Below are 27,451 nucleotides of genomic sequence, written 5' to 3'. Positions count from 1 at the left end.
ATGAATAAGAGTGATCAGTATCTCATTTCTCCCTATAATATCCCCTCCCCCTCACACATCATGGTCAGGAGAATAAAGGTAACGATCCCGAACTGAAGAAGATCTTGATTGCTAAAAAAATTCTCCTTGTCAGTACCTCAGGAGATAAATAGGGAAGAGTATATATTGAGAGACGCTTCAATTTGGGAAGATGTTTGACAAATTTTCGATCTTTTCTTCCGGCAGGATGAACGTGTGTTTGCTACTTATTTTGGCCATTCTGGTTACCATGACAATGGCTTTGTCTCCGCGTAAATTACATCGTCACGTCAATGACGAGGATCGGCCGGTTTACAACGTAACAACTCTTAATGTTTTTTTGCATATGTTTTGTCGTTTGTTTACATAAATCCTGCGTTATATTTCTATACTTTTTTAGGTGAAATAACTAACATGAATCACAAATGTATCTCACTTTCAAAACTCTCTTCTGTGTATCACGGTTTTTTTTGTCGCCTTATGAGGATCTATCTTGTCTAGTATGCATCGATCAGTTCGAAGCTTTAACATCCCTTCACTCGGGTATTTGACCTTTTGAGGATTGAGGACTGGCTGGTTCAAATTCCTGCCCGCTTCCTCCGAGCCATAATTGCGTTCAAATGCCCCTCCTAATATTGAAAGATTCTTGTTGGTCAACGAATGCTGTGGAATTTAGCGAAGCCAAATTTCAGTTTTTTGTACATGTGCTGCTGCTGGATTTTTCGCTTGTAAGTATCATTCTATGATGTGAAAATTGTCTCTCTCACGAAAGCAGATTCTTTTCCGTAAAATTACTCCATTACACCACGTGTGTTACGCTGTAAAGACTTTACACTTCAAGTTCAAATGCCCCACCACACCACGGCAAGGTTCAAATTCCCCAACTCATTGGACACGTAAGGCGTTTAAATGCCCTTGGGTTGCCCGGGGGATGTTGAAGCTTCGATGTCACCTTAATGTCGACCCTAGACAATCAATCCTAAGATAATCATGCGATCAACATGATCCACCTAGCTTCACTTCTCTAACATAAAGGCATGTCAAAGATAATTCAATTTTGCCATAGTCTTAAGACTATTTTCTGTACATTATAAATCTTCAGGAACGTATTAGCTGATCGAGCGGTGGAGAAGATGCACATTTGTAACCTTTGAATAGTGTTTTTTTTTTTAATATGGCTGAGCTATGATTTTGTCAAATTTCCCCTGACCTTAGACAATATCCCCTACCCGACACAAACTTTGTGACTTATAAAAGGCCAATCACAATGGGAATTTTCCGTTAAGTCATGGTGTTTAAAGTATTCTCCAAAAATTTCAAATCCTCAGAAACGTGGTAACTGCGAGAGCTGTGGATCAGGAGAGTGTTGCGACCCAGGCACTTGGTTAGTTGCGAAAAAAAAAAAACAGTTGCTATCAGTTCTCCAGGGAATCATATGATTGAAAATTAGAATCAAAAGAGCTATTTTCATTTATCGACAGTTATAACAACGACTGCTATCCGCCACTTGTAGATTGGCAGCATTCTTTCTCACCTCGTACCTCGTTGTCCGCCTAAAGTATGGATGGGGACTGGACGTTCTCGACAGGTCTCTCTGAATAAGGTCATGCTCCCTGCTTGGGTTCGGGTTTTGGCGAATGTAAAACACCTGTGGACTAGGCAAATGGATTGCATGCCAGGGTTGTTTGATGGTTTAAGTTAGCTTCATGCTTCAAAACAGAATCTCTAGGGCCATTTGAGCAAGCGCTGTTGATATTTGCAGCTCAGTGCGGAATCATATGATCAAAAGTTTAATTTCATATTGCTTTTTCCCATTTTTTAACAGTTATAACAACTTTTGCTATCAACCAATTGTGGCAGTGCCGGTGGATGAAGAAAAAGAAGAGGAAACAGAGGGAAAAGAACAACGCCGAGTCTACAGTGGCATCTTGAACAAGGAAGAGGACTGATTTGTCAAAGGTAGTTAAGTAATATAAACGCGCTTTACGTTTTGAGAATAACAGATGAGAGATAGAATATTTGCATATGACGTCATCTTTCCGTTAAGTTCTATTACAATAACGTCCTTTTCAGCATTATTGTATACGAAATTAACCCTTTAATCCCCAAGAGTGAAAGTACGCGCACTTGCTTCTACACGCAAAGTCTTTGGACAACATCGTCCTCGAAGAGATACCGCTGGCCTAGCATAATGCATATATGACACACGAAATTAACCCTTTAATCCCCAAGAGTGACCAACTTCTAATTTCTCCTTTCAGTTTCACTCTTGAATCCAACGCAAAAGGTCATGAAACGATCATTGATTCAAGAAGCTCCCGATTGTCAAAAAAATTATCCTTGTCAGTATCAGAGGGAATGTGTAGAGAACAGTGTGGTGAAATGTATACTGGTGTTAGGGTGTAAAGGGTTAATTTATCAATGAGACGCTTACCCCTGAATCCAAGTTGGGGGGTGGGGAGTGGGGATGGGGAGGAGAGATGGGGAAGGGGTTTTTATGATATGGAACAAACAATGAAATCAATTTTTTTTTACGTTGATTTTCGTCATTTTTCTTTTTCTCACAGTGCTGCCAACGTCCGCTATTTTTGATGCTTTTCGATGAAAAGGAACGATAATTTCAAGGCGATCGAAGTAATTGTAATTGTGTGCACAAGTATTTTCGTTGTGTCTCATGGGGTGTCATGGTAACAGTGTGTTTCAGCACTATTAAGCTCATCATTCAGTTAACATTCGGCTTGAATAAAATGTAATCTTATGAAAACGGACGGTCGCTTTGTTTGTTTTGCTTCTAGCCATAATTTTAAGAAGAGATCATTCAGGAACAAAGTATGCTACAGAGCTATTTTAAAACTCAAAGCGTCAAGCACGACTCAGCCAAAACTAAGAACCAATCCTGCGTGAGAATTCGAAGATAAGGCGAAGTCAAGTATATCAAACATACCTCTAACTAACAGAGTAACCAAACTGTAAGTTGCGGACCGAGTTTTTTTCCGCACGTATTCATGGCCCGCGCGCGAAGCGCTAGGGCCATAAATCCAAGCGGAAAATATGAGGTTCCGTAACTTACAGTACGGACCGATAAACTAGGGTAGTAAAGTATTAACTATACCTGTAAAGTTCAAATGGAGGGGGAGGATTTGAATTCAGACAAACCTTTGAATTTAGTGGACCCTACAGTGAAATTCGGCGCGCTAAATTGGCCAATAAAAGCGCACGCTCTAACTAAGAGAAATAATAATACTGCCGTAATTAAAAACGAAACAGATCAAAACAAATTGAAGGAGGTCAACATTTCGTTTTTTGAAACTAAAAATGGAACAATTTTTGAAGATTACAAGATTTTCTGTAACTGGGTAGGCTCACAATGATCTTCCATATCCAAAATGAATATCATCTAGCTATAACAGTTTGTATCACGTCTTGTTTGTAAGCATCCCAGTTGATCCTTTCTTGAAGATTTCTTTGAAGCGTCTCTCTTGACGGGTAAGAACGCACCTTAAATGAGACAAAGTAAAAAAGCGTACAGGGTAATTTAGTATTATAAACTAAGTTGATAATGCCAATTTGCCCCTGTAAAGAGTTTCAAAGCTGATGTTTCGAGCGTTAGCCCTTCGTCATTCGCTCAGACGAAGGGATAACGCTCGAATCGTCAGCTAAAACTCTCTACGATGGCCAATTTACGTTATCAACTCAGTTGAAAATACCAAATTATCTTCTTATACTCTCCCACCGACGCAACACCACGATTTCTTTAGAAATTTACTCCCTTCTTAAAACTGAAGTTTACGAAGTAAGTGATAGTCCTTTAATGCTTAAGATATTAGATCTGTTCATTTCATAATCAGAACTGCAGAATTAACACCAATGACAACCAATGTTTCGGAATTTCTATCTTAGAACAAAACTTGTCTTCAAAGGCATTTTTGATCTCAGAGTCGAAAGGTGATGCGGGATAATCTCATACCCAGACCCTCCATGGCTAAACACTCCAGTTAAATTACACGGTAGGATGTGGGTACGAGATTAGATCCAGGATTACACCAATTTTGCCGAAATGTACTCTGTCCTTGGTTTAGAAAACCTCCGCCATCATTTCAGTCCCAGTCTTTGGTGCCTCTTCGGCTTTAAACCTTTTCATTCCCAACATCCTATCACAGCTTATTCTTTCCTCTAGCTGTTACACATTTCCTTGTAATTCAGTTTTGAGAATTTGGTGTTAGATCACGATATCGACTTCTACTTGATAAGTTTGAAAATTCTCATTAACTGTATGCTGGATAACGTATGAATATTACAGGGAGAAGTAACATGTCAATCACTTCTGGGAGTTAAAGGATTAAGGCAGGTTATACAATCTTACAGTGAGCTCAGTTTTAATGGCCTCAGAGTTGTAAACCTTTAGTTTGAAAGGTCACGTTTACTGTGGATTTTTTATTTTGAGACTCGACCGAGGCACGTAAGATACTCCACCATTTAAGGTTCCAACGGGAGTGATAATTAGATAGACGACGTTTGAAGATAAAGGTAAAATAGTAGTCTATAATTACATTATGTCGGATCCATTTTTTGGTTAGCTCGCTTGCTTGGCTTATGAAGAACTTCTTAGAAATCATAACACATTCAGCTCCTCGACTGACCTGAAATCAGAGACAGAAAGTATTGTCTACAATTTTCTGTTTGAGTTCGCAGAATGAAAACTAAGAAGTGCTTTTAATGTTCCATTCCAGTATCAAACCCTGGGCTTGGAAAGCTTGTTAGGGAGCATATCAGTGAGGTAGGGGAGGAATTATAATTGCCATGCATTGCAATTGGAAAAAAAGGAGTTGAGTGGAGGAATATAATCATGATACTTATCATGTGCTACTCAGTCATAGTGGGCGGTCAGTTGTTGTGGCAAGTCTTACTGATCAGTGGACTGTTTCCAAAACAGGTCTTTCCGGCTCATTTTCTCATTTCCTTGCCATCACCGTTTCATTACTCTGAATAGTTCGAATTCTGTGACTCGCCTCGCAGGCGAAGTTTAGTTGCGGAAACGAAAATTTTGATTAGAAATTTCGGCAAAGTTCATCATCAACAAGCGACTAATTCTATTCCTCTCTCAGCTTTTGAGAATTAAGAAATTTAAGACAGAGGTGGAGGAAGGATCTACCAGAATGTTTGTTTGTTAATATTCACCCATAGATTGGCCAATAATTACAAACTATGTCATAGCTACTCACAAGGCTGACACTGGCTTGTTGAAGGAGTTGAGAGTCTTCATCAAAATTAGGAAGCGTCGATAAACCCTTGAAACAGGAACACGAACAAACACAAATACGTTTTAGTGGAATAAGAGGGCATATGAGTAAAGGAAGGGATCCATCAGTCAGCAGTTTGGAAATGACAATACTCACGAAAACACTCCTAGGATGAAGAAGACCCAACTGGACAAAGGCTGTTTGTTTTCTAAGTTGACTGTTGTTAGTGGACGACACTTCAGTGACGGGGAACTGTTGATATAAAAGAAGCAAAGCGAAAATGTCATAAACAAGATAACAGACATAGCTGCCTTTGAATTCGTTTAAACATGTGCTCATTAGAATTGGGAAATGACATTTTTTCAGTCTCTAGTTTCTCTCTTAATCTGCAAACATCATTTCAAAAAACGTGCGCCTGCATGGAGTTATGAAGTCTTTTTCATACCACAGGTGGAAGGGATTTTGTGCGACGTCCTTCCACATGGTATCTTGAAAAAGCTGGTGATAAGAAAAAAAACCAAATTACTACACTAAAAATCAATTTTTCTTTAAGCTTGTCATCTCTCTCACATCACTGCTTTAGACTCTTGCTTGGTGTGCGACTGTGACCTGACTTAAAACAAAACAAAACTCAAGCAGAAGTTATATCTGGCTGATCGCACTAAAATCTTTTTCAAGCGGACACCATACAAAGCCCTGTACTATCATGCCGTTCTAAAATGAGAAATAGGCATGAACGGGTTCAAGAGGAGATTGAGCAGTAGAAGTAGCAAGGCTCAGATGCAGGGAATAGGGAAACCTGAAGAGAGCGAGCGAACAGCCTAAAGACAGAAGAAGAGCAGCCTGGAGACAGGGAGGAAGCATCTTGGGGAGAGAAAGGGAGCAGCCTAAGGTATAAAGAGCAAGCAGCAGCGGGGAAAGAAAAAGCAGTCTGGAGACGGAGAGGGGAAGCCTAAAGACATAGAAAGAGAAGTCTAGACAAATAGGAGACAGAGGGAGGATCCTGGAGATAGAGAGGAGGCAGCACCATCTCCTCCTCCCCCCTCCCAAGGGGAAAGAACGAACAGTCTGGAGACAGAGGGGGGAACCCTGGAGATAGAGTGGAGGCAGCACTATCTTCCCCTCCTAAGAAGAGAAGGGAACAATGATGATGACTGTAAGAGGTAGCATGGAATTTTGCCTCATATCTCTCACCGTTCCACCCACCTAGTTTGTTCATGTTCTTTGGCATTCTTCTTAATCTGGAAGCGGAGTAATTAGTTTTCCTGTGACGTTCCTCTGTTAAATGCGCCAATTTTTCTGCTGCGGTTATGTCTTCGCTATATCGATAATGCTTTTTTCCACACAACTTTGGTTTGGATATTTCAAGTCTCAGAAGAATCTGGCAAACTCCCTAAAAACAAAAACAAATAGTGATCCTAGCTAACCAACCTTCATTGTCGGCGGGGGAACGTTTTGCAACCTTTTGGGGCTCGTCGTACATCAAACCAAACGTACATGCCTACATACATTTACCAAAATGTCGTTCAAGTAGTTCTTTACATCCCCCCCCCCCCCCCGTGGGGCTTCGCTGCATAAGCTCCAGGAATTTGTAAGAGGATATCGATGACGCTAGCAGTCGACCATCGAATATCAAGAGTAGAAAACCTTAAGCGGTAAATTAGCCGATGGCGTAGTTGGGGTAAATTGTCCTCGATATCTTCTGTCAGTGACGCATCATCATGATTGTGAATGTAGGGTTAATGAGGGTATACGACGTTCACCCGATTTAAATTTCCCGTCTGGAGGAAAATAATTGCGGCGGTGTAAAATTTTGCAGATCAGTCATAACATGTTCCCCCCCCCTCCCCCCCCACGATGACTCACCGAGACAATGACGTATAGCCAGTCAGATTTGTTACTGTCTTTTACAATCACTGTTCCTCTTCTTTTCATGAAACAAAAAAAGTCGGTAAGTTGACAATATAGGAAAAATTACAGGACGCACAAACAAAAAAAAATCAAAGTAACAGAGAAAAATGGGATTAAGAATTCTATTAGTCAGAAAGGAGTAAAAGAAAATTGACGAACCGAAGCTTAAATGCAGCATAAAAAAATGAAAAGATAGTCGATGTTTCAATCACAGAAACGGCCAGTTTCATCGATCGGTTGACAAAGCGAGCTCTCCACCAAACTGTCACTGATTTATCAAAGAAGCTGGCAAGAAAGCAGATAGAAAGTGCACCAAGTAGTCAGTCGGTCAGTCAGCCGGTTCCTCCGTCCGTCCGCTGATCCGTCAGTCCATCGGTCGGTCTGACGGTTTATTAGTCAGTGAGTCAGCGCGTGCATGGATAAGTTAATTGGCTAGTTGATCTCGTCCAGTCGGTAAGTCAGATCAGTTACTCAAATGGTCACCAAGTCGCTAAGTTAGTCAGTCAGGGATAAACCGGATGGTCCGTCGGTTCGTAGTCTGCCAAACCAGTCCGTACGTTAGTTTAATCATTCAAGCATTCAGTCTCTTAGTGAGGCCAGCCAATCCGTAATTTGGGACGTCATTCAGTGATTCAGAGAGCAAGTAAGTGGGTGACTGACTGAGTGAGTGACTCGCTCAGGCAGTCATTCGGTCAGCCAGCCAATCAGGGAGCTGGCGTGTGTTCAGTTATTGTAATCCATATATGTGAAAAAAAATTAAGGAGCTATCCTTAGAGACTGTTTCACAAGTAACCACTGTACACAGTTTGCGTAGCATACCTGAAGTAATGAAAAAGGCAGTTTTCCGGGTGTGCAAGTAGTAGATCAACCGGCCAGTCGGCTAGAAAGTCTAGATTTCTGAAAAGTCAACATGAAAAGATTGAAATCTGTGGATATTTTCAGAACTGCACGTTTAACAAGTGGTATACTATGGATTTTACGCCAAAATGAACGACGTGAACAAAAAGTTCCATTTTTTGGATGATTGGTGCCCAGTGTGAATATGAGGGGCTTCTCCAAGCGCTTTTATTACGATTTCCCGCCATATGGCATTGTTCCACTGGCGAAGGCATCTAAGGAAGGAAAAGAGTTGAGACAGCAAGTCCCAGGAAAAGGTTTCTACTGGTGAATTCAAGAGGGGGGGGAGGGGAATCATTTCGAAAAAGGATGCAAAAGAGCGAAAGAGAACTCCTGGGACGAAAATGGAAAAAGCAAACCAATCGAGGGAAATGAGAAATGATGTTCTACATGAAAAAGATTTGCCTACCTGCAAAATTTGAGATGCGCAGGCTCTTCTCCTGATTTGGTCTGACCCATAAAAATTCTCTTATAATCCTACAAGAAACAACGAAAACCGACTTTCTTTTTCCTACCATTGATCTTTGTTAACTAAATAAGGTTTTTTTTCTGTGTAACTGTGATCTTGTAATAAGATTCTACCTCCTTTCCTATTACTAAGAGCTGAACAGGATCGTTGCTGACCACAGATGCTGTCCTGCGGACGTTGTTCATAATGGCAGTCTCCTAAAAAAAATTGAAATGATCTTGAAATATTTAATGTTGGTGTTCATGAAAGGAAGGGTAGGTAGAATTCTTAGTATTTAGGTAACAAGAGTGATAATGCGGCACTGATTGGAGGGGACTCCAGAAAGGTCAGTGCTAGGAAATTATCTGATGAGCCTCCTGTAATGATACCAACACTTTTTTCACCAACTCTAGCTTCTCTTCCTCCTGGCAACAGGGACGTACTTTGGCAGATGGCAACTGTTTCAGTTCGCAGTGCAGTAATGCGTTGTTTTAATTCGCAGTGAAGTTGCTGTTTCTTGATCGCGACTTGCGGTCATTACATAGCCACAGCGAGTTTTCTAGAATAGAAGGTCATAGCAAGCTTGCAAATATTTGTTAATCGGAAAATGTTACACGCCCGCCGACGCATCACAAAAATTGCTCTCAAGAAATCAATAGTTCACTTTGGTGATGAAAAAAGTAAGCCTCAGTATGAGTACTGAGTGGTGGTTGGTGGGTCACCAAAGTTTGTAAATTTTTTTCAGCAAGATAGTGGCTCTTAGCACAGTTGTCACTTCTCCACACCTCACTATATGACAGCGGATACGTGGATGATAAGACAGTTTGCTTAATAACGTTTGATGCACATGCAGTCGTATTTTTTGAAACGGGGGTGTTAACCAAACAATGGCTGGTTTTGGTTCAGATGAAAACCTGTTGACAATTAGATAAACTGAATTTTCTACTCACTCCAAAACTGGATCCTCTCTTCAGTGTTGCCAAAGACGTAAATGGCGAGTCCTTTGTTGGATCATTTTCGGATAGCACAGTTACTACATTGTGATACGGAAATTAAAAAACACAACAGGACAACAAATGATTCGAGTTTGGGTAAATCGCATCTGAAGCAAGAGGAGATGATTGTCGAGAGTCAAACACCCAAGGGAGCAAAAGTGCAAAGCCTTGAAGAACACTCTTCATCGTGTCTTATGTATCTCTTCTTTACCGATGATTTCACATTTCCTCTCTCACGACCTCTTCTTGTGTTTCCGGAATAAGCTTCACTCCGGCTAGCAGTACCGTCCCCCACTCAGTCGATCACTAAGTAAATATTACTCACATATCTTCTCCTCAACGCATGCGATTTCAACTCATGCCATATTGATTACTCAACGAGCTCGAGGAGCTACCATCAAAGCTTTATGTTTTAAGGAACCTGCTAGTGAAATATTCCTTAGCCGTTATGGCCAATAAAGCAACGCATAAATTATCTTTATCGAGGTTGTAAAATGAAAATAGGTATGAGATTTGGTAAGATGTATGGAGGCAGTCTGAGGAGTGTGAAATGAAACCTGCGAGAGGTTAACCTTCAGAATGAGCTGTGGGTGTACTGACTTTGTAGAGCGTTACGAGGATTTAACATCAGTTACTTACCCGTTCCATTGATGATGAAATAAAAGTTTTCGGCCACGTGATCTTGTTTTATGATAACTTTATTCGGGGGAAGGCTTGAAAGAAAGCAAAAAAACAAACCAAATGTAAAAGGATTGGTTATTAACGAAAGAAGTCGATCACGGCTCTGAGGAACAAAAAAGCCAACAAATAATTTAACCATCACAGAAATTTCTCATTGATTTAACGCCAAGTTTCGAAAAACTTCCAAAGCGTGCTACAGAAATTGCGACAAAATGCCTTGTTTATTCCGCGACAAAGGCTTCAAGTTGTTCACGGTATGTAACCTCAAATAACATGACTTCTGAACGAATCAAAACGAGGGAACCACGACATTTTTAAAGAAGAAAAAAAACGATTATATGATTTTTTTTATACCTTTGTAACCAGGCAACTTTGCACACATCTTGTTGCATATGGAGAGGGAGCTCAGAGAAAGATTCCAAGGTTTGAAGAGCGTACAACACCTGTTGGAACAAACCGAGATGACATGAACAAACGTCTTAAGGAAAGAAGTGTGACCTACTACGAGATCATTTTTACTTATTTTGTTAAATTTGCGACTTTAAAGCGCCTTACAAGCGATAACATGTTTTCGACATTCAGTAGGAGCCCACTGATTCGGTGTAAAGTTCATCAGTTGAAGCATACACAAGTTACCCTGCAGTTCTCTCTTAAGGGACCCCATTGTTTTTTCGGCGGGTGAGTCCAATAGTATTCTTGAGACAGACATTTTCCCCTGCATGTGTCGTTGTCTATCCAAACAATTGAATTCTTTTCAATGTTTTTTCTATCCCCTTCAAATAGGTCGTGTTCCCCTAAGCCTACTTCTCGAATAACAGCGATTCAATTCAACTTTCAGTAATGTAAAGGTAACTCACAGTTTGAAGTTGGTCGCTTGTGCGCACATCTGGCCGGGTGGTTAACAACTGTTTGACTTCCTTGCTAATCTTTACCTGTCAATAAAACCAGTAAAAACTTGAAAATGTAAACTTGCAAATGTGGACACCGGCTTTTGACCATCGGCTGATGTTTTAATGACAGCGATTTTCTAATGCATTGCCTACATTTATTACCTGTCGATTCTTAATTAATAGTGTTTGAATAAAGAGGAAGCGTGAGATTGGCCTCTTAAATAGCTGGCATTCTTTCCAAACCATCAAAAGCGAATTTTCATTTACAGAACGCCTTGGGGACATAGAAAAAGTGTTCCCTGAATAGAGATGTCCCTTTTCAATGATATAGATACAAAATCGTTTTTAAACACTTTTTTTGATTTGGGGTTAAACAATTTGAGTCCCTTGAAGGGTGGTGTCATCTGTAGAGGGAGTCCGACATAAAACATTAATCTTTGCTTATTTAAACTAAATGATTTAAAGCGCATTTAGTGTGTACCTCTTTATTGGCCTTGAATTGTTTTGGGTCAAACACAAGAGCAGATGTAGATAAACCAGCAATGTTCTGTTTATTGTCACCCTTTAAGTGTTTTTCTCTTGTTGTCATGTAGCCTTCCATGATCTCCAGTAACGACTTAGAAATTCCATCCTCGCGGAAAATGGCTTTGGGGTCACTGAACAAAAAAGGCACATGAATCCATTTTAATCTGTATATTATACCTTCAGATATTCACCTATGCTCAACGAAAGACTGAGAGGAGACTAATAATATAGCTTGAAAAACGGGCATCATTTGTTATTGTTGTCAATCCATGTCAAGTTGATTGAGGGGCGAGAACGGGGAGAGAACGATGCGTTCTCCAAAAGAGCGTGAAGATTGGGCGACGCCTGGGTAAAGGAGGGCAAAAAAAGGAGAAAATTGCTCCTTGTGTCGTGCGTCATTCGCGTTTCCGTGCTTGCCTCGCGTTGCTCTCACTCGATTATTAGATGGAAAAATAATGCGCTTGTTAATAAAAGCTAATGATGTTATTAAACAATGAGATCGCGCAAGTAGTAACCGTGTTATTTCGGATTTAAGATCAGCGTTCGGAAAATACACAAAATCTCCTCAGCGCCGATATTTCATAGCACTCAGTTTTGTTTTAGATTTACTTGGTACATTCATCGTATGTCACGCCTCGAGATTGACTCTCCTAAAGAAAATAAATGGCAACCCACCTTTTAAGAGCATTTCCAAGTCTAATCACAATCAACACTATTCTTGCTAATTTTTTGAAACTCTGCAGGGGCTGTGGAAATAAAGCAAACTATTTAACTAATTGAATAAAGACTAAATATACATACAGATCAGAGATTATTTCGTGCGCACATCTGCCAGAAAAAGTGTAGTAATACGGTAGTATTTGCCAGATACAAACTTAACTGTGTCAGTGCTGAAAGAAGTACTGTAAGTTTACCATTTAAATCCTGGACATTAAGGGCCGGTTATTTTTACTAGGTCTAACCGAAACCGCAGCGTTACGCAAGCAGTGTGCCCTATGTATTCCCCTTAAGAGGGTTTTTTTCACTAAATAAATTTCCTTTCACTACTATCCTTTGGCTCGCTTGACACTGTTTACAAAAATGAATGTTCAGATATAAGATTCGGCTAAATTCAAAATAGTTTGGAACGCCGTTTTGTTAGACAACGGCTAAACTTTGATGATAAATAATCGGCCCCATGCAAATAAAAGGCCTACGTCATGTAGCATTTGATAACCAATAAACTCGTATTGCTCGGCATAACGAGCCCGGATGGGCTCCACGCCGCTGCAGCTGGGACACCAAAATTAGGAGAATGAAGAAAACTGAGGTAATCTTCATACCCTACTTGCATGCTTTATTTTTAAGAGCGCTTCAGGCCCGGAGCGCTCTCTATTTGTTCAAAATTCCCAGCTTATTCGGTGGATAATATCCTGAGACAGTCTGACCGTAGTAACCGGAAAGTCGCCGCGCCATTTGATTTCTCTTCGGTCGCACCATGTTTTACATTGAATTATAGTCACTCAACTGCGGTTTACCGTTTCAAACTTTAAGACCCAAGCGCTTTTAAAATGAATCCACACTGTGCTTAACGTTCATGCTTTTCCTGTTCTATTATTCTTGATTCATTTGAAAGGAAATACTCTTCGGCAATGCAAAGCGCTTATAAAATTTCGGCGCGATCATCACCAACAACCTCAGAGTTCATTTCCCCTCATTTCACACCGAGACTGACAGTTAGTTCGGCTTCAAAATCAAGGGGCACGTACATACGCTATACGTTATTTTCAGCACCTTAGTAAGATATCATAATTTCAATATTTTAAATCGAAGTATACTTGGGAAATGAGAGACCGACAATACGAGAAAGGAGATGACATTAAAACAAACACAACGTATAAACCTGAGTTGAGGTAGATCTTTACTGCAATCGTTAAGTTTTGACATGTGCCACGGCTTTCTGTTACCCCGGCCTAAATATATTGTTGCGAACTAATCGTATCGTTCGAGACAAACTCTTTTTACGTCTGAAGAAGGAAGCAGTTACGTTAACCACTTACGAGCTTGAGAAATCCTTTAACCTAAAAATTTAAACAATTATTGCCTTGACAATGATAAACTCAATTTCCTGATAACTTCCAAGTGGCATACTGATACACCCAGCCGTTCTCCTAGCCGTTGTATTAGACATGAGCCATAACAATTGTTTTTAGGACAAGGAAAAAGCTTATTAAATGAATACGACGGAATAAAATTGTTTAGAACCTTATCTTTGCGGTTATAGCCTGTTTGATGAATACTTACCTCGAAATGAAAGGTGGACGCATTCGATCTGCTCAGGCCCATTTTCCTCCATCGTTTGATGCACAAACGGACGTTTTCGTTTTTCGATCCAAGCAACTGACCGCCTTCATCGCTTACCGCTGCTGTGCTTGGTGTCGAAGTTCGTGTTAAATCTGGGGCTGACGGTTCTTTTATCGTAGGAAGGCTATCGTGTCTATGACTTGATCGAGAATGTAATCGCGATTTAGTGTTTTTAGCGCGTTCACGCTCGGTTACTGAACACTCGAAATCTGTAACGTTGATGACGTTCTTAACTGCACTTAATTCTCGCCAGTTCGGATTTGTATCTCGCTTTGAAAACAAATACGGTCTCTTTTCAAACGATGGAAGCATTGACGTCGTTGAAAGGAAAGGATAAACCCTTGAAAAGTCTCAAAACAGGGGGAATATGACTAAGAGGCAAGTACATCAACTGGATCACATGTCGCCTTGGATATAATTTTGAGCTGACACGCCAGAGAAATCCGAGTAGAGAGGTTAAATACCTTTGACCCTTCAATAAAAACCCTTCTCGATTTTTGAGTGTTTTCGTGATAACAATAATTTGTTTCAAATCTAAATAAAACAAACAGTTACCGAGAACAACCTTTTCTTTAATTTGAATTAGAAACTGCATTTCTTTTGGCTTGTTAATTGCAACAAAGCGTGATATCAGTAACGTCGTGACGAACGATCGTTGCGTGCGCTCAAATCCTGGCAGAACAATAAACAAAGGCAGGAACATAATCTATTGGCTTGTGGCATTCATCAAACTAGATTTAACTAAAATCATAGCGTCAAGAAACAAGGTTTTTAAGGAATTAGTTTCGCACCGAAATCTGGATTTCGCTCTCTGTACCTAAATACGAGGGTGTGTTTTGATCTAATTTCAGGCTTCCGGATTTTTCAAGTGTTCATTCCGGTATAAAAATTAATCCATCTGTTTTTAATATATCGTGGCAATCTTTGTTCCCAGGTATGGCGTAACATACCGTTCAAAATTCAGTCAGGGTATTTTCCCAATCGAAAAATCAATTTTCGCGTCGGAAATCAATTAACACCCAGGTTCTCTCTACTATCCGCGCGTTGGTGTGACGATCAACGTTTGGGAACAAAAATAAGGCAACTGAAGGCAAATCGGCACACTCAACCTGTCTACAACCTGGACCAGAAATACGCCTGCGCAGACGTACAATTGGTTGACAAAACCCACCTCGAGTGTTACACGGGTACAGTTAGGAAAACTCTGTGGATTGATTTTAGAAACTAAGTTTAACCGAGGTGTTAACTTCCTCCTAGAGCACAGAGGAAATCCATACCCAATTATGCTCAGGATTAAAAACCTTTCACATGATTCGGCTTCTCGGAGTGCGTTATGTAAGTGCAATGCAAAAGAATTAGCTCTTAGCTGTTAACAGTGATCGAAAATTAAAATTCTCCTCTCAGCACATGATCCGGCAAACAGGTGAGAAGTAGACACGAAGTCAATATGTGGATGATGTCACCTTGATACAACACCAAATTGTCTCTGGAATTAAAGAAAGGTTTAAAAGTTCGTTTAGGCTCCTTTTCCGCTTCTTTTTGTAGTCCAGTCCTTGTATGGGTCTTGTACTTCCCTTGAAGGTAGATGAGCGTACTTTTCCTGGTCTTATTGAGGAACTGACAAATTTAGATACCTTTTCAAAAAATCCTGACGCTTTACAAACCTTGATAACCTGTTGTAACTCACCCTTAATAGCTTGATCTCTCTTGAGCTCAAAGCTCTACTCCGACGTCTCACTCTTAACAGCACCAAGGCAGGCTGTACCAGACCCTTCGCAAATACACTATTCGACCGTCGGCGTTGACCTACGGATCCTCGGCGGTCAGACGTCCGCTGTGGCTGCATCTCAATAACAGAGACCGATGAAGACCGACTCTCTTTAAGAACCGGGGGATGTGATTGCGAGGTGGTGTTGGTGGAAAATCGTGGCCGCGAGAGCCGGATGTCTTGAACGCCTGAAAAGCTGGCTCGTCTGGTCCTAAATCGAGACGGTTCCAGCGAATTACAACTGGATGTCAGCGTAATATCTAGGACACTCAGCATCATACTTTGGTCTTTCACTTGCCTCTCTGTACCAGATGATTCTTGGCGTTGGTCATTGCGCTTGTAACCTTCGCTTAGGAGAAACTGAAACAGTCCAATTTCGGTTTCTTTCAAGGTGTTTTCGGGCCATATCATTCAAGCTGACTTTAAATTATTCTTCAAGCTATCTGACTAAGCGAACATCGCACGATCCACTATCAATGTCAGTCGAGGTGCTAACATCTTGCTAACGGAGCAACTGAGATAAAGTGCAAGACAATGCCTTTTTTACTGTTGAATAACCACGATTGTGATCTAGATTGTAAATTAAGAAATAAACGTTTTGACGAGAAAAACATCAATTGTTTAAGCAACTGCGAAGCATCGATCACATCTTATTCTCCGGAAACATTACACGCGATGCACAGTAAAAGATTTACCATTTGCACCTTTGACGTCACCTTGAACGGACCAAGGTCAGGATTACACAGGGGAGATAAAAGACAACTTAATATTGTGATTGTTTGTTGAGCAAAAGTACATTCAACTCGGAGCGAAACACATTTAACAAAATATTTTTCTGATCTGCTCCAATCGCTCTGACGAAGGGCTAACGCTGGAAACGTCAGCATTTAAACTCTTTTCGGAGGCCAATTTACGTTAACAACTCACTTGATAATATTAAATTACCTGTTATACTCTCCCCCCGACGTAGCACCACAGTTTCTTTAGAAACTTACTCCCTTTAACAAAATATTGGCATGGTAACAGAGAAAACAACTTAAGAAATACCTGTGTGGGAAATGTTTCCATAGAACCTTATACTATTCCAAAACTAAGCTCAAGTCTCAAAAGCAATCCGTGGTTTTCGTTTAGCAAACAACAGTATGCATATGAAGTTTAGGGTTATGCGGAAATCTTGCCATTGAGTAAACTGTAAAGTAAAGATGTTTCTAGATGGGAGGATTGAAAGCACATCATGAAAAGACTATGACTAGGGCTCGAAATATGATTAGCTAATATCCATTTGAGTTTCGAGACATTTAAAGATTATGCTATGCATTACCCTGGAGCCCTACGCCGCGATCCAACTCGATGTGAAAATCCTGATTCAGTTCTCTGAAGAATGGAGACGAGGAATATGTTTTCCTCGAGAAGTTACAAAAGGGTATAATGTGTGAGTGAAGAGGCGCATTTGCAAATAAATTCAACGAAAAGGACGAATCATTTCTTGGAACCACAGATCATTTATTATGTTTTAAGGACTTGTTTTGAGATTAAGTGCTGAATTTATTGGTGCTAGAAGTTTGTTAACGGTGTAATAATCTTGCCTTTTTTCAGTTTTGTGGTCGTTACAATTTAGTAAGAATGAAAAAGAAACCCAGCCGGATTTTTTGTTATCGTGGTATGCCACAGACATCCCACGGAACAATTCCGACAAACTGCGTCAGCCTATGGCTTTTCTAAGTATGTTGGTATAAAGGACTAAAAGTTCAATTGTGAACTGAAAATTATAATGTAAATTGACCTCACTTTTTAAGTAGTTTAACCAGATCAAACTGACCCTTCCTTTCGGTTTCTGGTAGAAATAGTAGAATTGCAAACTCACTATCGCCCTCGGCTATTACGAGGTTGGCTACACATTTAACAAAAGAGGTCGCTCTATTTTGAAACGCAAAGCGATTCGTGTCGTTAAGACTACAATACTTAGTTACTGTTTCACGTTTTGCTTTTGCGCAGCAAAAAGAAAAAAAAAATCCAAAGTAAATTCGAGTTCACAATTGTAATTCACCGCCCGCCGCCAAACATGTTCCCAAATGGCATTCCGCCCGGAAAGCCACCACCAAAACCCCCGCCAGGAAACCCACCTCCAAACCCACCTCCAAAACCACCTCCAAAACCGCCTCCAAAACCACCCCCGGGAAAACCACCTCCGGGAAAACCACCCCCGGGAAACCCGCTAGTATCAGGTGGCGGGCCAGATCCCGCGGGACCAAACTTCTCGGCGAGTTTGTCGACGATCATCTGGACTTTGGGAAGATGTTGGTAATTTGAGAGATTTGCTGGATTTTGGCTCACATCTTGGAAGGCGGCCATCACTTCAGGATCCTGAAAATCAAAAAGAGAGTCTCTAGTTGAGCCAGAATGAGGGAATCCTTGACCATTCAAAGAGCGTGGTGAAGTAAGAAAACACACAATCCAGGATCACTTTCGATACTCGATTCAAAATTGAGGTTGTGACACAATTTACGACACGGACAACATTCAGTACCAACCTGGAAAGCTTCTAACAACTCTGGATCACTCAGAAGCTCGTTCAAGTTTGGTGTATCGGTCCCTGAAAATTTCAAAAATACAACCGGAGTATTATAGCATTACATGAATTCACTCAAGTGGGTTATTGAGCTTCCATGATCCACACTTCACATCAGTATTTGTCAAAGAACTCGTGCTGTTTCTTCCCCACTCCCTATTTCCCCCCCCCACCCCCCCTCAACAACTCTAACGAATCTGACAGTATAAAACTTTGGGGTAGTAACGATTTCTGAGTTTCTGAGTCTCATTAGTTAATCACATTTCCCGGGATGATTATCACAAAGCACGATGGCCTTGTTCTTCTGACTCTTAACTCTTTAACTCCTAGGATAAGATTGTTAATTCTCCCCTCCACCTGCTACACATTTCCTTGTAAATAAGTTACAAGAATTTGGTGTTAGATTAAGATAGCAACTTCAACCTGATGAGTTTGAGTATTCTCATTACCTGTTTGCTGGATAAGATATGGATATCATAAGGAGAAGCTACATGTTAATCACTTATGGAAGATAAAGGGTTAATATGGAATCCAGTCTCCTTGATATTTGCAACTATAAATTTGCCCAATATGTACAGTTCCACTACATAGACACAACACTTTATGTCTAGGTGGTTAGGGCGCTGGACTTGTTATCAGGTTCAAGTCCTCCACCTGCCACTCACTGGATTTGTTCTCGGTCGCCCCGAGTTTAACTCCTTGGCTGCGTGGTGTAAATATCCAACTGATCTGACTCCTGCCAGTTGGGATTTTTGAGCACTTAATGTAACATCGACTCTGAAAAGCCCCGTGGGGACGAGCCAATAAAATATGTATGTATACATTGTTATTCAACAGTAAAAAGGATGTCTTCTGATAGAATTGTCAGAATAAATACCTCCAGGGGCTGCTCCTCCTGGCTCAGGATGAGGGAATGCGTCTTCCCCAAGGTCTGCCCCTAGGTCAGGAGGTGGAAAGCCACCACGCATTGTTGTGCCCTCCTGTGACCTCTTTTGCCTCTGTTGCCTCTTTTGTCTTTCCTCTTCTTCCTGTTAAGGTAAGAGGAAGTATAGGAAAGAGCATGAGCGAAAACTCGCGTGAGAAGCTATGCTCTTGATAACAGGAAATTGAATAAAGAGCAATTGGTGACCTTCATAGATTTTAAACAAACTCAAAAAAACTTGAAGAAATTTAGAATGACACTTTTTTGACGCAATTTATTTAACCTCATCCAGTTCTGTCCCTCCATTAAAGTTTGTGGATAATCTGAGTGTGCTTGTTTTGGGTTCTGGTTCAGGTAAAAGCCATTTTTGTTATATAGAGATCATTCTATGATTAATTAGTTGGTGATGATATTGCCCCTTCCTACCCCTTATGGGGACAAGATCTGATTTAGCTATAGAATAAATTTAATTTACACTCTCTTGCAACTTTTCTTGTAAGAGAAGAGTTGTTATTTAAGGTTTAAGCCAAAACAACTGACAGCAATCTCAAATACCTTTCAACACTTGGTTCAAAATTGCTCTAAAAACTACAAAGACTGGCCCTATGGAGACAACTTACCTTCCTAGCTTTTTCTTGAGCTTCTTTCATCTTTTTCCTGATGAGAGGAATGTTAAAAACAAAGTGTAGATCAATACGTGATAGCCAAATTACAGCTGTACAAATCAATGACAAAACAGAAAAGATAACTGCACATAGGGAGAAAGACACATGAGCATGCATAGATATGGAATTCCTCTTTGCGTTGAACATAAGAACAACTACTCTGTTTATTGTAAAGACACCAAAAGCCTTTTCTGACAAGGAAAGTTAACAAGTGACCTTGGATTGAGAATAGTGAATGCTTTGTCATTCATTCATCAACCTAACAACCTGATAATATCAATCACAAGTAAAAAATTGTTGTAGTTTTACACATGTTCAGTTGCACTTTCTCTCAGGGCTGGAACTCTTTGCAAAACACAAAAGTTTATATAATAAAAGTCTTTATCCTATTACATGTCTGCTTTCTTCTTCTCTTCTTTTTTCTTCTCTTCTTTCTTCTTCTCTTCTTTCTCCAGACGTTTCCGTTCCTGTTTTCTCTGATGCTCTAGTAGAAGTTGTGCCTAAGTAAGTCACAATGACAAAATGCTTAATCAAATCTATAAACAGTTAAGATCAAACTAATGATCATTAAAATAAGTAAAATAGCCAGCCTACAATATTGAGAGTTAACATAGGCCAATCTATCCAATTAACATTATGCACCAATCAATTTGAAGCTTCGATATTTCCCCCCCCCAAAATTCTTCCAAAATTGAATGAAGAAAGTGAGTAATAACCACTACATACAGAAAAAAGTTGTTTTCGGTTTGCTTTTTAACATGTCGATATTAAACAGAGAAAACAACTTAGGTATTACATGCACACAAGAAAAAAATAATTCAAATCAATCAGTGATGTAAATTTATACACTTGTACTAACAATAACTTTGCAATGAAAGACAGTCAACAAATGCACAGAATTTTTTTCTCCTATAAACTGAGAGATTTGTTAAAATTCTCAAGAGCAATTGTTAATTGCCCATAATCTTTCTATTTCTAAATTATTTTAAATAAAAAATGAATTAAAAATATTAAAAAATCAGTACCTTTGGTTTTACTTCCCTCAGCCACTCATCAGTTTGTTCATCAAAATCCAGTTTGCATGCCATGGCAAGATCCTTGGCTGCCTCTGCCCAATGACCCAGGAGTCTTGACAACAACATTGAGTATATTTTGTTAGGTTTGAAAGACAGTGGGATTTTGGATTAACTGACAACCCAAAAGTCTGAGACAAACAGCTGTCCTGATTTGGGTGGTTTTGAAAAAAGAGGATCTTGAAAAAGGAATTTTCTTTGGTGGTACCACAAGGTTACTACTTAAAAAGTACAGCCAGTGATTGCGGTTTTCCCACTGACCGATAATATCAGAATGGAAGGAAACAGATCTGTAGGTGTGATGCTTTCTCGACATGTAGAATTGTGCTCACCAACAAGAAATGTTCAGGCCTCATTTTTTTATCAGTGAGTCAGATTAATTAATCACTGATCCAATAAAGGTGTAACATTTCATAGAGTTTAGACAACAACTATAGGAAAAGAATAGAACAATTTGATACCAACCTGTGTGCTCGTCCTCTCCATTTGTACGGTTGGGCAGAGTCAGGGTTGATCTTTACAGCCTCATCACAGTCCCTAATGGCTGCATTTGGTTTCTTCATGCGAATAAAACAACTGGAAATAATGCCATTAAAAGGAATCAATTACAAAAAGTTATTTCCTATTCTCATTTTCACATGATGCAATGGCTCAAGAAGTAATTAATTGTTGAAAACTTTGTCATAAATTATAAATTTATACCTTGCTCGTTTAGCATACATGCTCGCAGATGGATTCTTAACAATAGCTTCAGTAAAAAGCTTGAGTGCCTCATCCAAGTTTCCTTTAAGGGAAGGAAACATTTTGATCAGTGTAAAAAAAAAAAAAACAGGCGAAGTCAGCTTACAAGCCAGCATTTTACTCCTGGGAGGAGAGGGACACTGAGAACAACAACACAAGTTGTCCAACTGGAGACTCATGCCACAAATTCAGTTGTTAAATGTTTTTTACTAGCTGCTAAGAAAGCAGACAAACCTTCATTCATTGCTGCAATAGCTTCCATTCTCTTTGTGGAGGATTCCTCCCTCATTTCATCTGTAACCTTAGAAATCAACCCATCTTATTAGTTCAATAACTAAGACAAAGGGGCAATTTTTTTGGAGTGTTCGAATGTTTCACTTTGCTCAGTGATCAGATCAGAAAATTAAATATTAAGTAAGCGTTTTTCTGAACCACTCAGATTAAAATCTAAAATCAATCACAATTTTGTTACTCATGTTTCCCTAAATTTCAGGCAGTTTGCTTGTTTTTATTTTCAGTTCTCATTAGAACCTTGTTAAATTATTTCCTTCATTCTGTTTGGCTGTTGTGATTACTGTGCTCTTGATTTAAGACACTCAACAGAAATGCACTCCAAAATGAAAGTAGCATAACATACCATGTATGGTTTAAATAGCATTTAACTTGTAAGGAGGAAATAAATCCAATTTTGGGAAAACATGTCACTAAATCACTCTGAAAGTGAGTAGGGTTAATTACTTGTTCCATTTTCAAAAAAAAAAAGGGTAGTGCAAAGGAAGCCTTATTTTCCTTGTTCCAACATGTGGCCTCCTGGCTAAGGTGGTACTAGTGCCCAACTAGTATCCAGGAAGTAGAAGTTCATATACTGTCCAAGCCTGAAAAAGTTCAGGCTTCTTTGTTGCCATTTCTTCATTTTACAGGACACCAACATGGATAATTTCATTTCACCTTTTAACTCCCAAGATTTTATTAGTAATTCTCCTTACCGTCTGCCATACAATTCTTATGATGTCAATTTGGAGAATTTGGTATTGGATCAACTAATTATCCCCTGATTGGTATTTTACTTTATTCTCATCACTTCTATGCTTAATATTGTATTGATATTGTAAGGAGAGATTCTCTCTTGGTCACTCATGGGAGGTAAAGGGCTAATTGTGAAAAGAAGGCCATTTGGAAATACAACCATTTTGACAAGGGTGGCTGCTTGTAAAACACTGAGCAGTCTAACAAGGAATGTTAATTTTTTACAATAACCTATACCAGAGAAAAATATTGACTCAAAATAGCCTGGCTTGGTAATCTGTCTATTATTCAATACTTCATGGGAACAAAATAATTTAACGTTCAAAAGAGAAATATTACTTCAATGCTTGCATCTCCCATTTGCTGAGGTTCATCATTGTCTGGTTCAAGACATCCTTCTTTGTCAATTTCTGTTCAAAAGTTAGAAAGGAAATATTTTCATGCAGTCATAAGCAAGGAATTTCATGTTATCTATTGACCATCTTTGAAAATCTCATGTACAAAGTGTCAAAGAAAATACTGCATCAAAACTGTAAGACTAACCAACATCGCTTTCCTCACTCTCACTGTCCTCAGGTTCTTTTGGGGCAGCCTTCTGCAAAGGGGAGCCATTAAGATTAAAAGTGAATTTTCTATCTTTTTGCTTTTTTCTTACTACTGACAGTAGAACCTCTTTGACTCAACCTTGGTTACCTCAAACCCCCTGCTAATTTGAACAGGATCCAATTTCCCCTGTATTTGACATTGTCTTCAGCTAACTTGAACTCAGTTAATCTGAACTCCCTATTCTCTAACAATAATTTTACTTTCCCTTGGCTGATAACTTGGACTTCAATAAAAAATGTCACCCCATAAACATCAAAGAGCCAGGACATACCAGTAGCTGAATGATATATCCTAATCTTTAATTGCAATTATGAAAACATACTACCTTTAGCTAAACTTTCCAAACTAAACAGTCATATCAAAAAATCTCTAATAAAAGAAACTAAGTGTACAAAAATGGCTGCTGATTTTGATATTCAACACCACCCCATAACTCAAACTCCAGCTAACTCAACCTGTTTTCTGTTTCCGATGAGAGCTCGAGTTAGCGGAGTTCTACCATAATTATCTTCCAAAAAAACTATCATACTTAATCATCACCTGTTAAAATTAACTAAAAGGTGAGGATGAATCAGCTCTAAGACAGAATATGTTATTGACTCTAAAGTCCTGTTTAAACAATTTAGACCTGGTTCTTTAGAGGAAGTTGAAATGTCCTTGGTGCAATCCTGCCTCAATTAAATTGCCCAATCTCTTTAAATCATCTTACGCACCTCTACTCCTGCGTTCTCCCCTATTTTAGGCATGACAGTTATAGATTTTCAAACTGTTATCAATCCTTTAACTGGATAATTTTGAAAGAATTACAAGCAATTTTAAGTGGTAATAAGAGGACTACTATGGGTAGCAAATTTTCTCAGGTGTCCTCTGAAAACAAGAACACTGTTACTCCCCAGGAAGTTGGACATTTATAAAGATAAAGAGAGTTGATCTACATTATACCTTTTCTGATGAAGCAGTGGGTTTTGGTTCTTCTTTATCCTTTTCAGCTGCCTTTGGCTTCTCAGCTGGTTTTGGAGGCTCCTCAGCTGGTTTTGGAGGCTCCTCAGCTGGTTTTGGAGGCTCCTCAGCTGGTTTTGGAGGCTCCTCAGCTGGTTTTGGAGGCTCCTCAGCTGGTTTTGGAGGCTCCTCGGCTGGTTTTGGAGGCTCCTCGGCTGGTTTTGGAGGCTCCTCGGCTGGTTTTGGAGGCTCCTCGGCTGGTTTTGGAGGCTCCTCGGCTGGTTTTGGAGGCTCCTCGGCTGGTTTTGGAGGCTCCTCGGCTGGTTTTGGAGGCTCCTCGGCTGGTTTTGGAGGCTCCTCGGCTGGTTTTGGAGGCTCCTCGGCTGGTTTTGGAGGCTCCTCGTCTGATTTTGGAGGCTCCTCAGCTGGTTTTGGAGGCTCCTCGGCTGGTTTTGGAGGCTCCTCAGCTGGTTTTGGAGGCTCCTCGGCTGCTTTTGGAGGCTCCTCGGCTGCTTTTGGAGGTTCCTCGGCTGCTTTTGGAGGTTCCTCAGCTGCTTTTGGAGGCTCCTTGGCTGCTTTTGGAGGCTCCTCTGCTGCTTTTGGAGGTGGTTCTGGTTCTGGTTCTTTAGGTTTTTCTGGTGGTGGAGGAATCTTACCTCCCACGCTTAAAAGAAGAATATTGTAAAGAGTGATTAGACTAAACTGTCTACCATCATGCTCTCAAAATAATACTTAGAGCAGTCCTCCCTTATTGATGTTGAGTCAAGTTTCATTGAATATCACTGAAATTCTATCAGCAGTAAAGTAAATTATACCCTATAGCATTCTTCAACCTTAGGATTTGCTCTTTTAGGATTCAGTGTAACAACTATTTTTTGTGTATGTGGGCAACAGACAAATCACACCTAGTTTTCCATATCCAAATAATTAAAACACTACATTTGGAAGTTATAAAACAACTACCCTTTGTAAAAATGACACCAAAACACCTTTAAATAATGCAGCTAAATGCAATTTAACAGAATTAACAACAATGAGCATCAGCTTTCTATGGTAGTCAGGGGTTTTTTTTGCATATGCACACGTATTGCAATTCCATGTGCTCTTCATTTGAGGGGTTATCGCATGTGCTTTGAGTGCGAACTTAACCCTTTAACTCCCACATCAAATTTGTAATTCTTCTTACTGTCAACCATACAATTCTTATGATATTAGTTCAGAGAATTTAGTATTGGATCAACTTATTATCCCCAAATTAATATTTATCTTTATTCTCATCACCTATCTAGTTGATATTGTGTTGATATTGTAGGGAAAAATTCTGTCTCGGTCACTCATGGGAGTTAAAGGGTTTAAGAGTTGTACTTTGTGTAGGAAAGGAATACAATCTATCATTCCAGTAAAACATACAAAAATACAAATCTTTTGAAGAAATACCGAGAGCATAAAGGTGCACAATTGATCACTACAACAAACAGGAAGTTTATTAAACAACTTCTACTTCCGTCTTGGTTGTAAGGTGAAAGCTTGCACTTTGCAATGACTCGCAAGTGTAACACGTATTTTTTTTTTTTTTACTCAAACAGCGTCGTATTAATTCCTAAATCCTAGGGAAACTTCAGATTTTTTAAAAAAACAACATAAAATTGTATGGTTTCGAGAAAGTGAAATGTAGCCAAGGCCTGAGGTATTAGCGTTCGATATTTTGGGGACGTTACGTTTACGAGGAGGTCTAACATACCTGACATCAGGAAAAAGGAAAAATGAAATACACATATTTGAGATATCAACGTATTAAACGTATCAGTAAATTTCTGTAGCAATCAATAACTTGGGGTCTCTGTTCAAAATTGTCACCTAGGCATTGTACAGTTGCACGTGCCTGTTATCTGACAGTATATTACAATAATACAAAGCGTATAAGTTACGGTACCTTTCCACCCAATCTTTGAAAAACTTCAGCTGTGGAGAATACAGCAGTTCAGGCTTCGTTTTACACAATTCGACAAATTGTTTGAGCAAGCTGAGTTGGGTACTATCAAATTTTGAGGCCATTTTTGCCCCTTATGAAGAAGTAACTTCGTTCAGGTCAGGTTTCAGATTATGTATATTTTGCATTGACAACAATCCTCTGCGCGCTCTCTTTCGAAACCTGGGCTCTATTCGCACAACCTGTAACGGACGAGAGGATCTGAGGGCAGCCAGAGGAAACAGGAATAACTTCTCTAAGTATCCACCTTAGGGGTGGCGAGAATGAGTTTCAGAACGACGCAAAATACGAAAATGAGCTTCAAATTTACCCACTTTTCTTGTATTCCTTAGGATCAACCCATACAGTTCATTTTTTCAAAATCACGTCACTTTAGCCTAAATTTCATTTTCACGTACTTACTATTAATTTTAGCGTGTGACCGAACCAAAACCTGGCTGTGCAAGGGAAGGTGAGTAAGGAAGGGGAGGGGGGGATTGTGGTTTCGGGGGAGGGGGGGGGATTGTGGTTTCGAGCAGGGATGACATGGTTCCTATAGGGGGAGGATTTAGACATATTATTCTAGATAGTCTGGATGGGGTTAACTGACATCTGACCACAATTTTAACTGACAACCGACAAATCGCTGAAAATCTAACTGACATTTGTGGTGGGCTTTTACTGAAAGCTGACTAAAGACCGAATCGCCCTAAACATTCTTAAAACTGGATGTAAAATATGGACAGTTGATCTATTTTGTCCAATAAAAGTACATTTGTTATTACATATCAGTAAGAACACGCCAGAGTCTTCTATTTCGTTAATTATTACCGCATAGAGTTGTTGGGCATGGATGGCATGGTTCCTACAGGGGGAGAAGTAAGGTATTGAAACTGCACTATGCGAAAATGAAATTTGTGGCCACGGAATGAACAACTCCCTGTCATGTAGAAATAAAACAATGTACTTTAACTCCTTAAAGGTGAAGTGACGTAGGTTGAAACTAAAATAAACAATTACAAAAGTTACATAACATATGATATAAAAAATAACAACAACACGACGGAAAGAGAACTCTAAAACAATTACATTGTTACGGCCACAGAAGAGACCAATATTGATATTGCAAAAAATGCTGAGGCCAAAAAAAAGGAAAAGACAGGCAACTACGGCGTTCCGTTATACTTGAGAACTGCGCTTAGTGCCAAAAAACCGAGAAGACAGG

General features: G+C 39.7%; 2 protein-coding genes across 2 annotated transcripts; both read right to left on the bottom strand.

The window, feature by feature from the left end:
• Positions 1-3,296: 3,296 nt before the first annotated feature.
• On the bottom strand, positions 3,297-15,434 carry LOC113681080 (cyclic nucleotide-binding domain-containing protein 2). The gene is made up of 17 exons (XM_089192197.1): positions 13,889-15,434; positions 12,281-12,351; positions 11,562-11,736; positions 11,048-11,122; positions 10,545-10,633; positions 10,149-10,222; positions 9,465-9,547; positions 8,649-8,732; positions 8,476-8,543; positions 7,989-8,066; positions 7,125-7,185; positions 6,465-6,651; positions 5,704-5,756; positions 5,415-5,510; positions 5,241-5,306; positions 4,569-4,658; positions 3,297-3,516 (listed from the first exon to the last, which is right to left on the bottom strand). Exons 1-17 carry the CDS (start codon positions 14,258-14,260, stop codon positions 3,412-3,414), a joined length of 1,827 nt encoding a protein of 608 aa, XP_089048323.1. The 5' UTR covers positions 14,261-15,434; the 3' UTR covers positions 3,297-3,411.
• Positions 15,435-17,198: 1,764 nt separating this feature from the next.
• Positions 17,199-26,616, bottom strand: LOC113681081 (uncharacterized). Its single transcript, XM_089192196.1, has 13 exons — positions 26,191-26,616; positions 24,261-24,921; positions 23,256-23,307; positions 23,052-23,122; positions 21,921-21,987; positions 21,648-21,729; positions 21,411-21,521; positions 20,898-21,000; positions 20,266-20,372; positions 19,828-19,864; positions 19,163-19,313; positions 18,248-18,309; positions 17,199-18,080 (listed from the first exon to the last, which is right to left on the bottom strand). The coding sequence occupies exons 1-13, from the start codon at positions 26,310-26,312 to the stop codon at positions 17,760-17,762; spliced, it is 1,947 nt and encodes a 648-aa protein (XP_089048322.1). The 5' UTR covers positions 26,313-26,616; the 3' UTR covers positions 17,199-17,759.
• Between the last annotated feature and the right edge of the window lie 835 nt (positions 26,617-27,451).

The sequence above is a fragment of the Pocillopora damicornis genome, chromosome 13, assembly GCF_964200805.1.
Source record: "Pocillopora damicornis chromosome 13, jaPocDami1.2, whole genome shotgun sequence".
NCBI lineage: Eukaryota > Metazoa > Cnidaria > Anthozoa > Scleractinia > Pocilloporidae > Pocillopora > Pocillopora damicornis.
The sequence above is the reverse complement of the archived record's forward strand: the minus strand, read 5'-3'. Positions and strand labels throughout refer to the sequence as shown.

Bases quoted from the DNA above. Each gene is read 5' to 3' on its own strand.
- LOC113681080 (XM_089192197.1), bottom strand. From the start codon at position 14,260: ATGCTTCCATCGTTTGAAAAGAGACCGTATTTGTTTTCAAAGCGAGAT. The intron at 12,352-13,888 runs GTAAGTATTCAT...TTATTTCCACAG, and splicing joins CGTCCACCTTTCATTTCGAG to CCCCTGCAGAGTTTCAAAAA. The intron at 3,517-4,568 runs GTAATTATAGAC...GTCTCATTTAAG, and splicing joins AAAAATGGATCCGACATAAT to GTGCGTTCTTACCCGTCAAG.
- LOC113681081 (XM_089192196.1), bottom strand. From the start codon at position 26,312: ATGGCCTCAAAATTTGATAGTACCCAACTCAGCTTGCTCAAACAATTT. The intron at 21,522-21,647 runs GTATAAATTTAT...CATTATTTCCAG, and splicing joins ATGTATGCTAAACGAGCAAG to TTGTTTTATTCGCATGAAGA. The intron at 21,001-21,410 runs GTTGGTATCAAA...GTTGTTGTCAAG, and splicing joins TGGAGAGGACGAGCACACAG to ACTCCTGGGTCATTGGGCAG.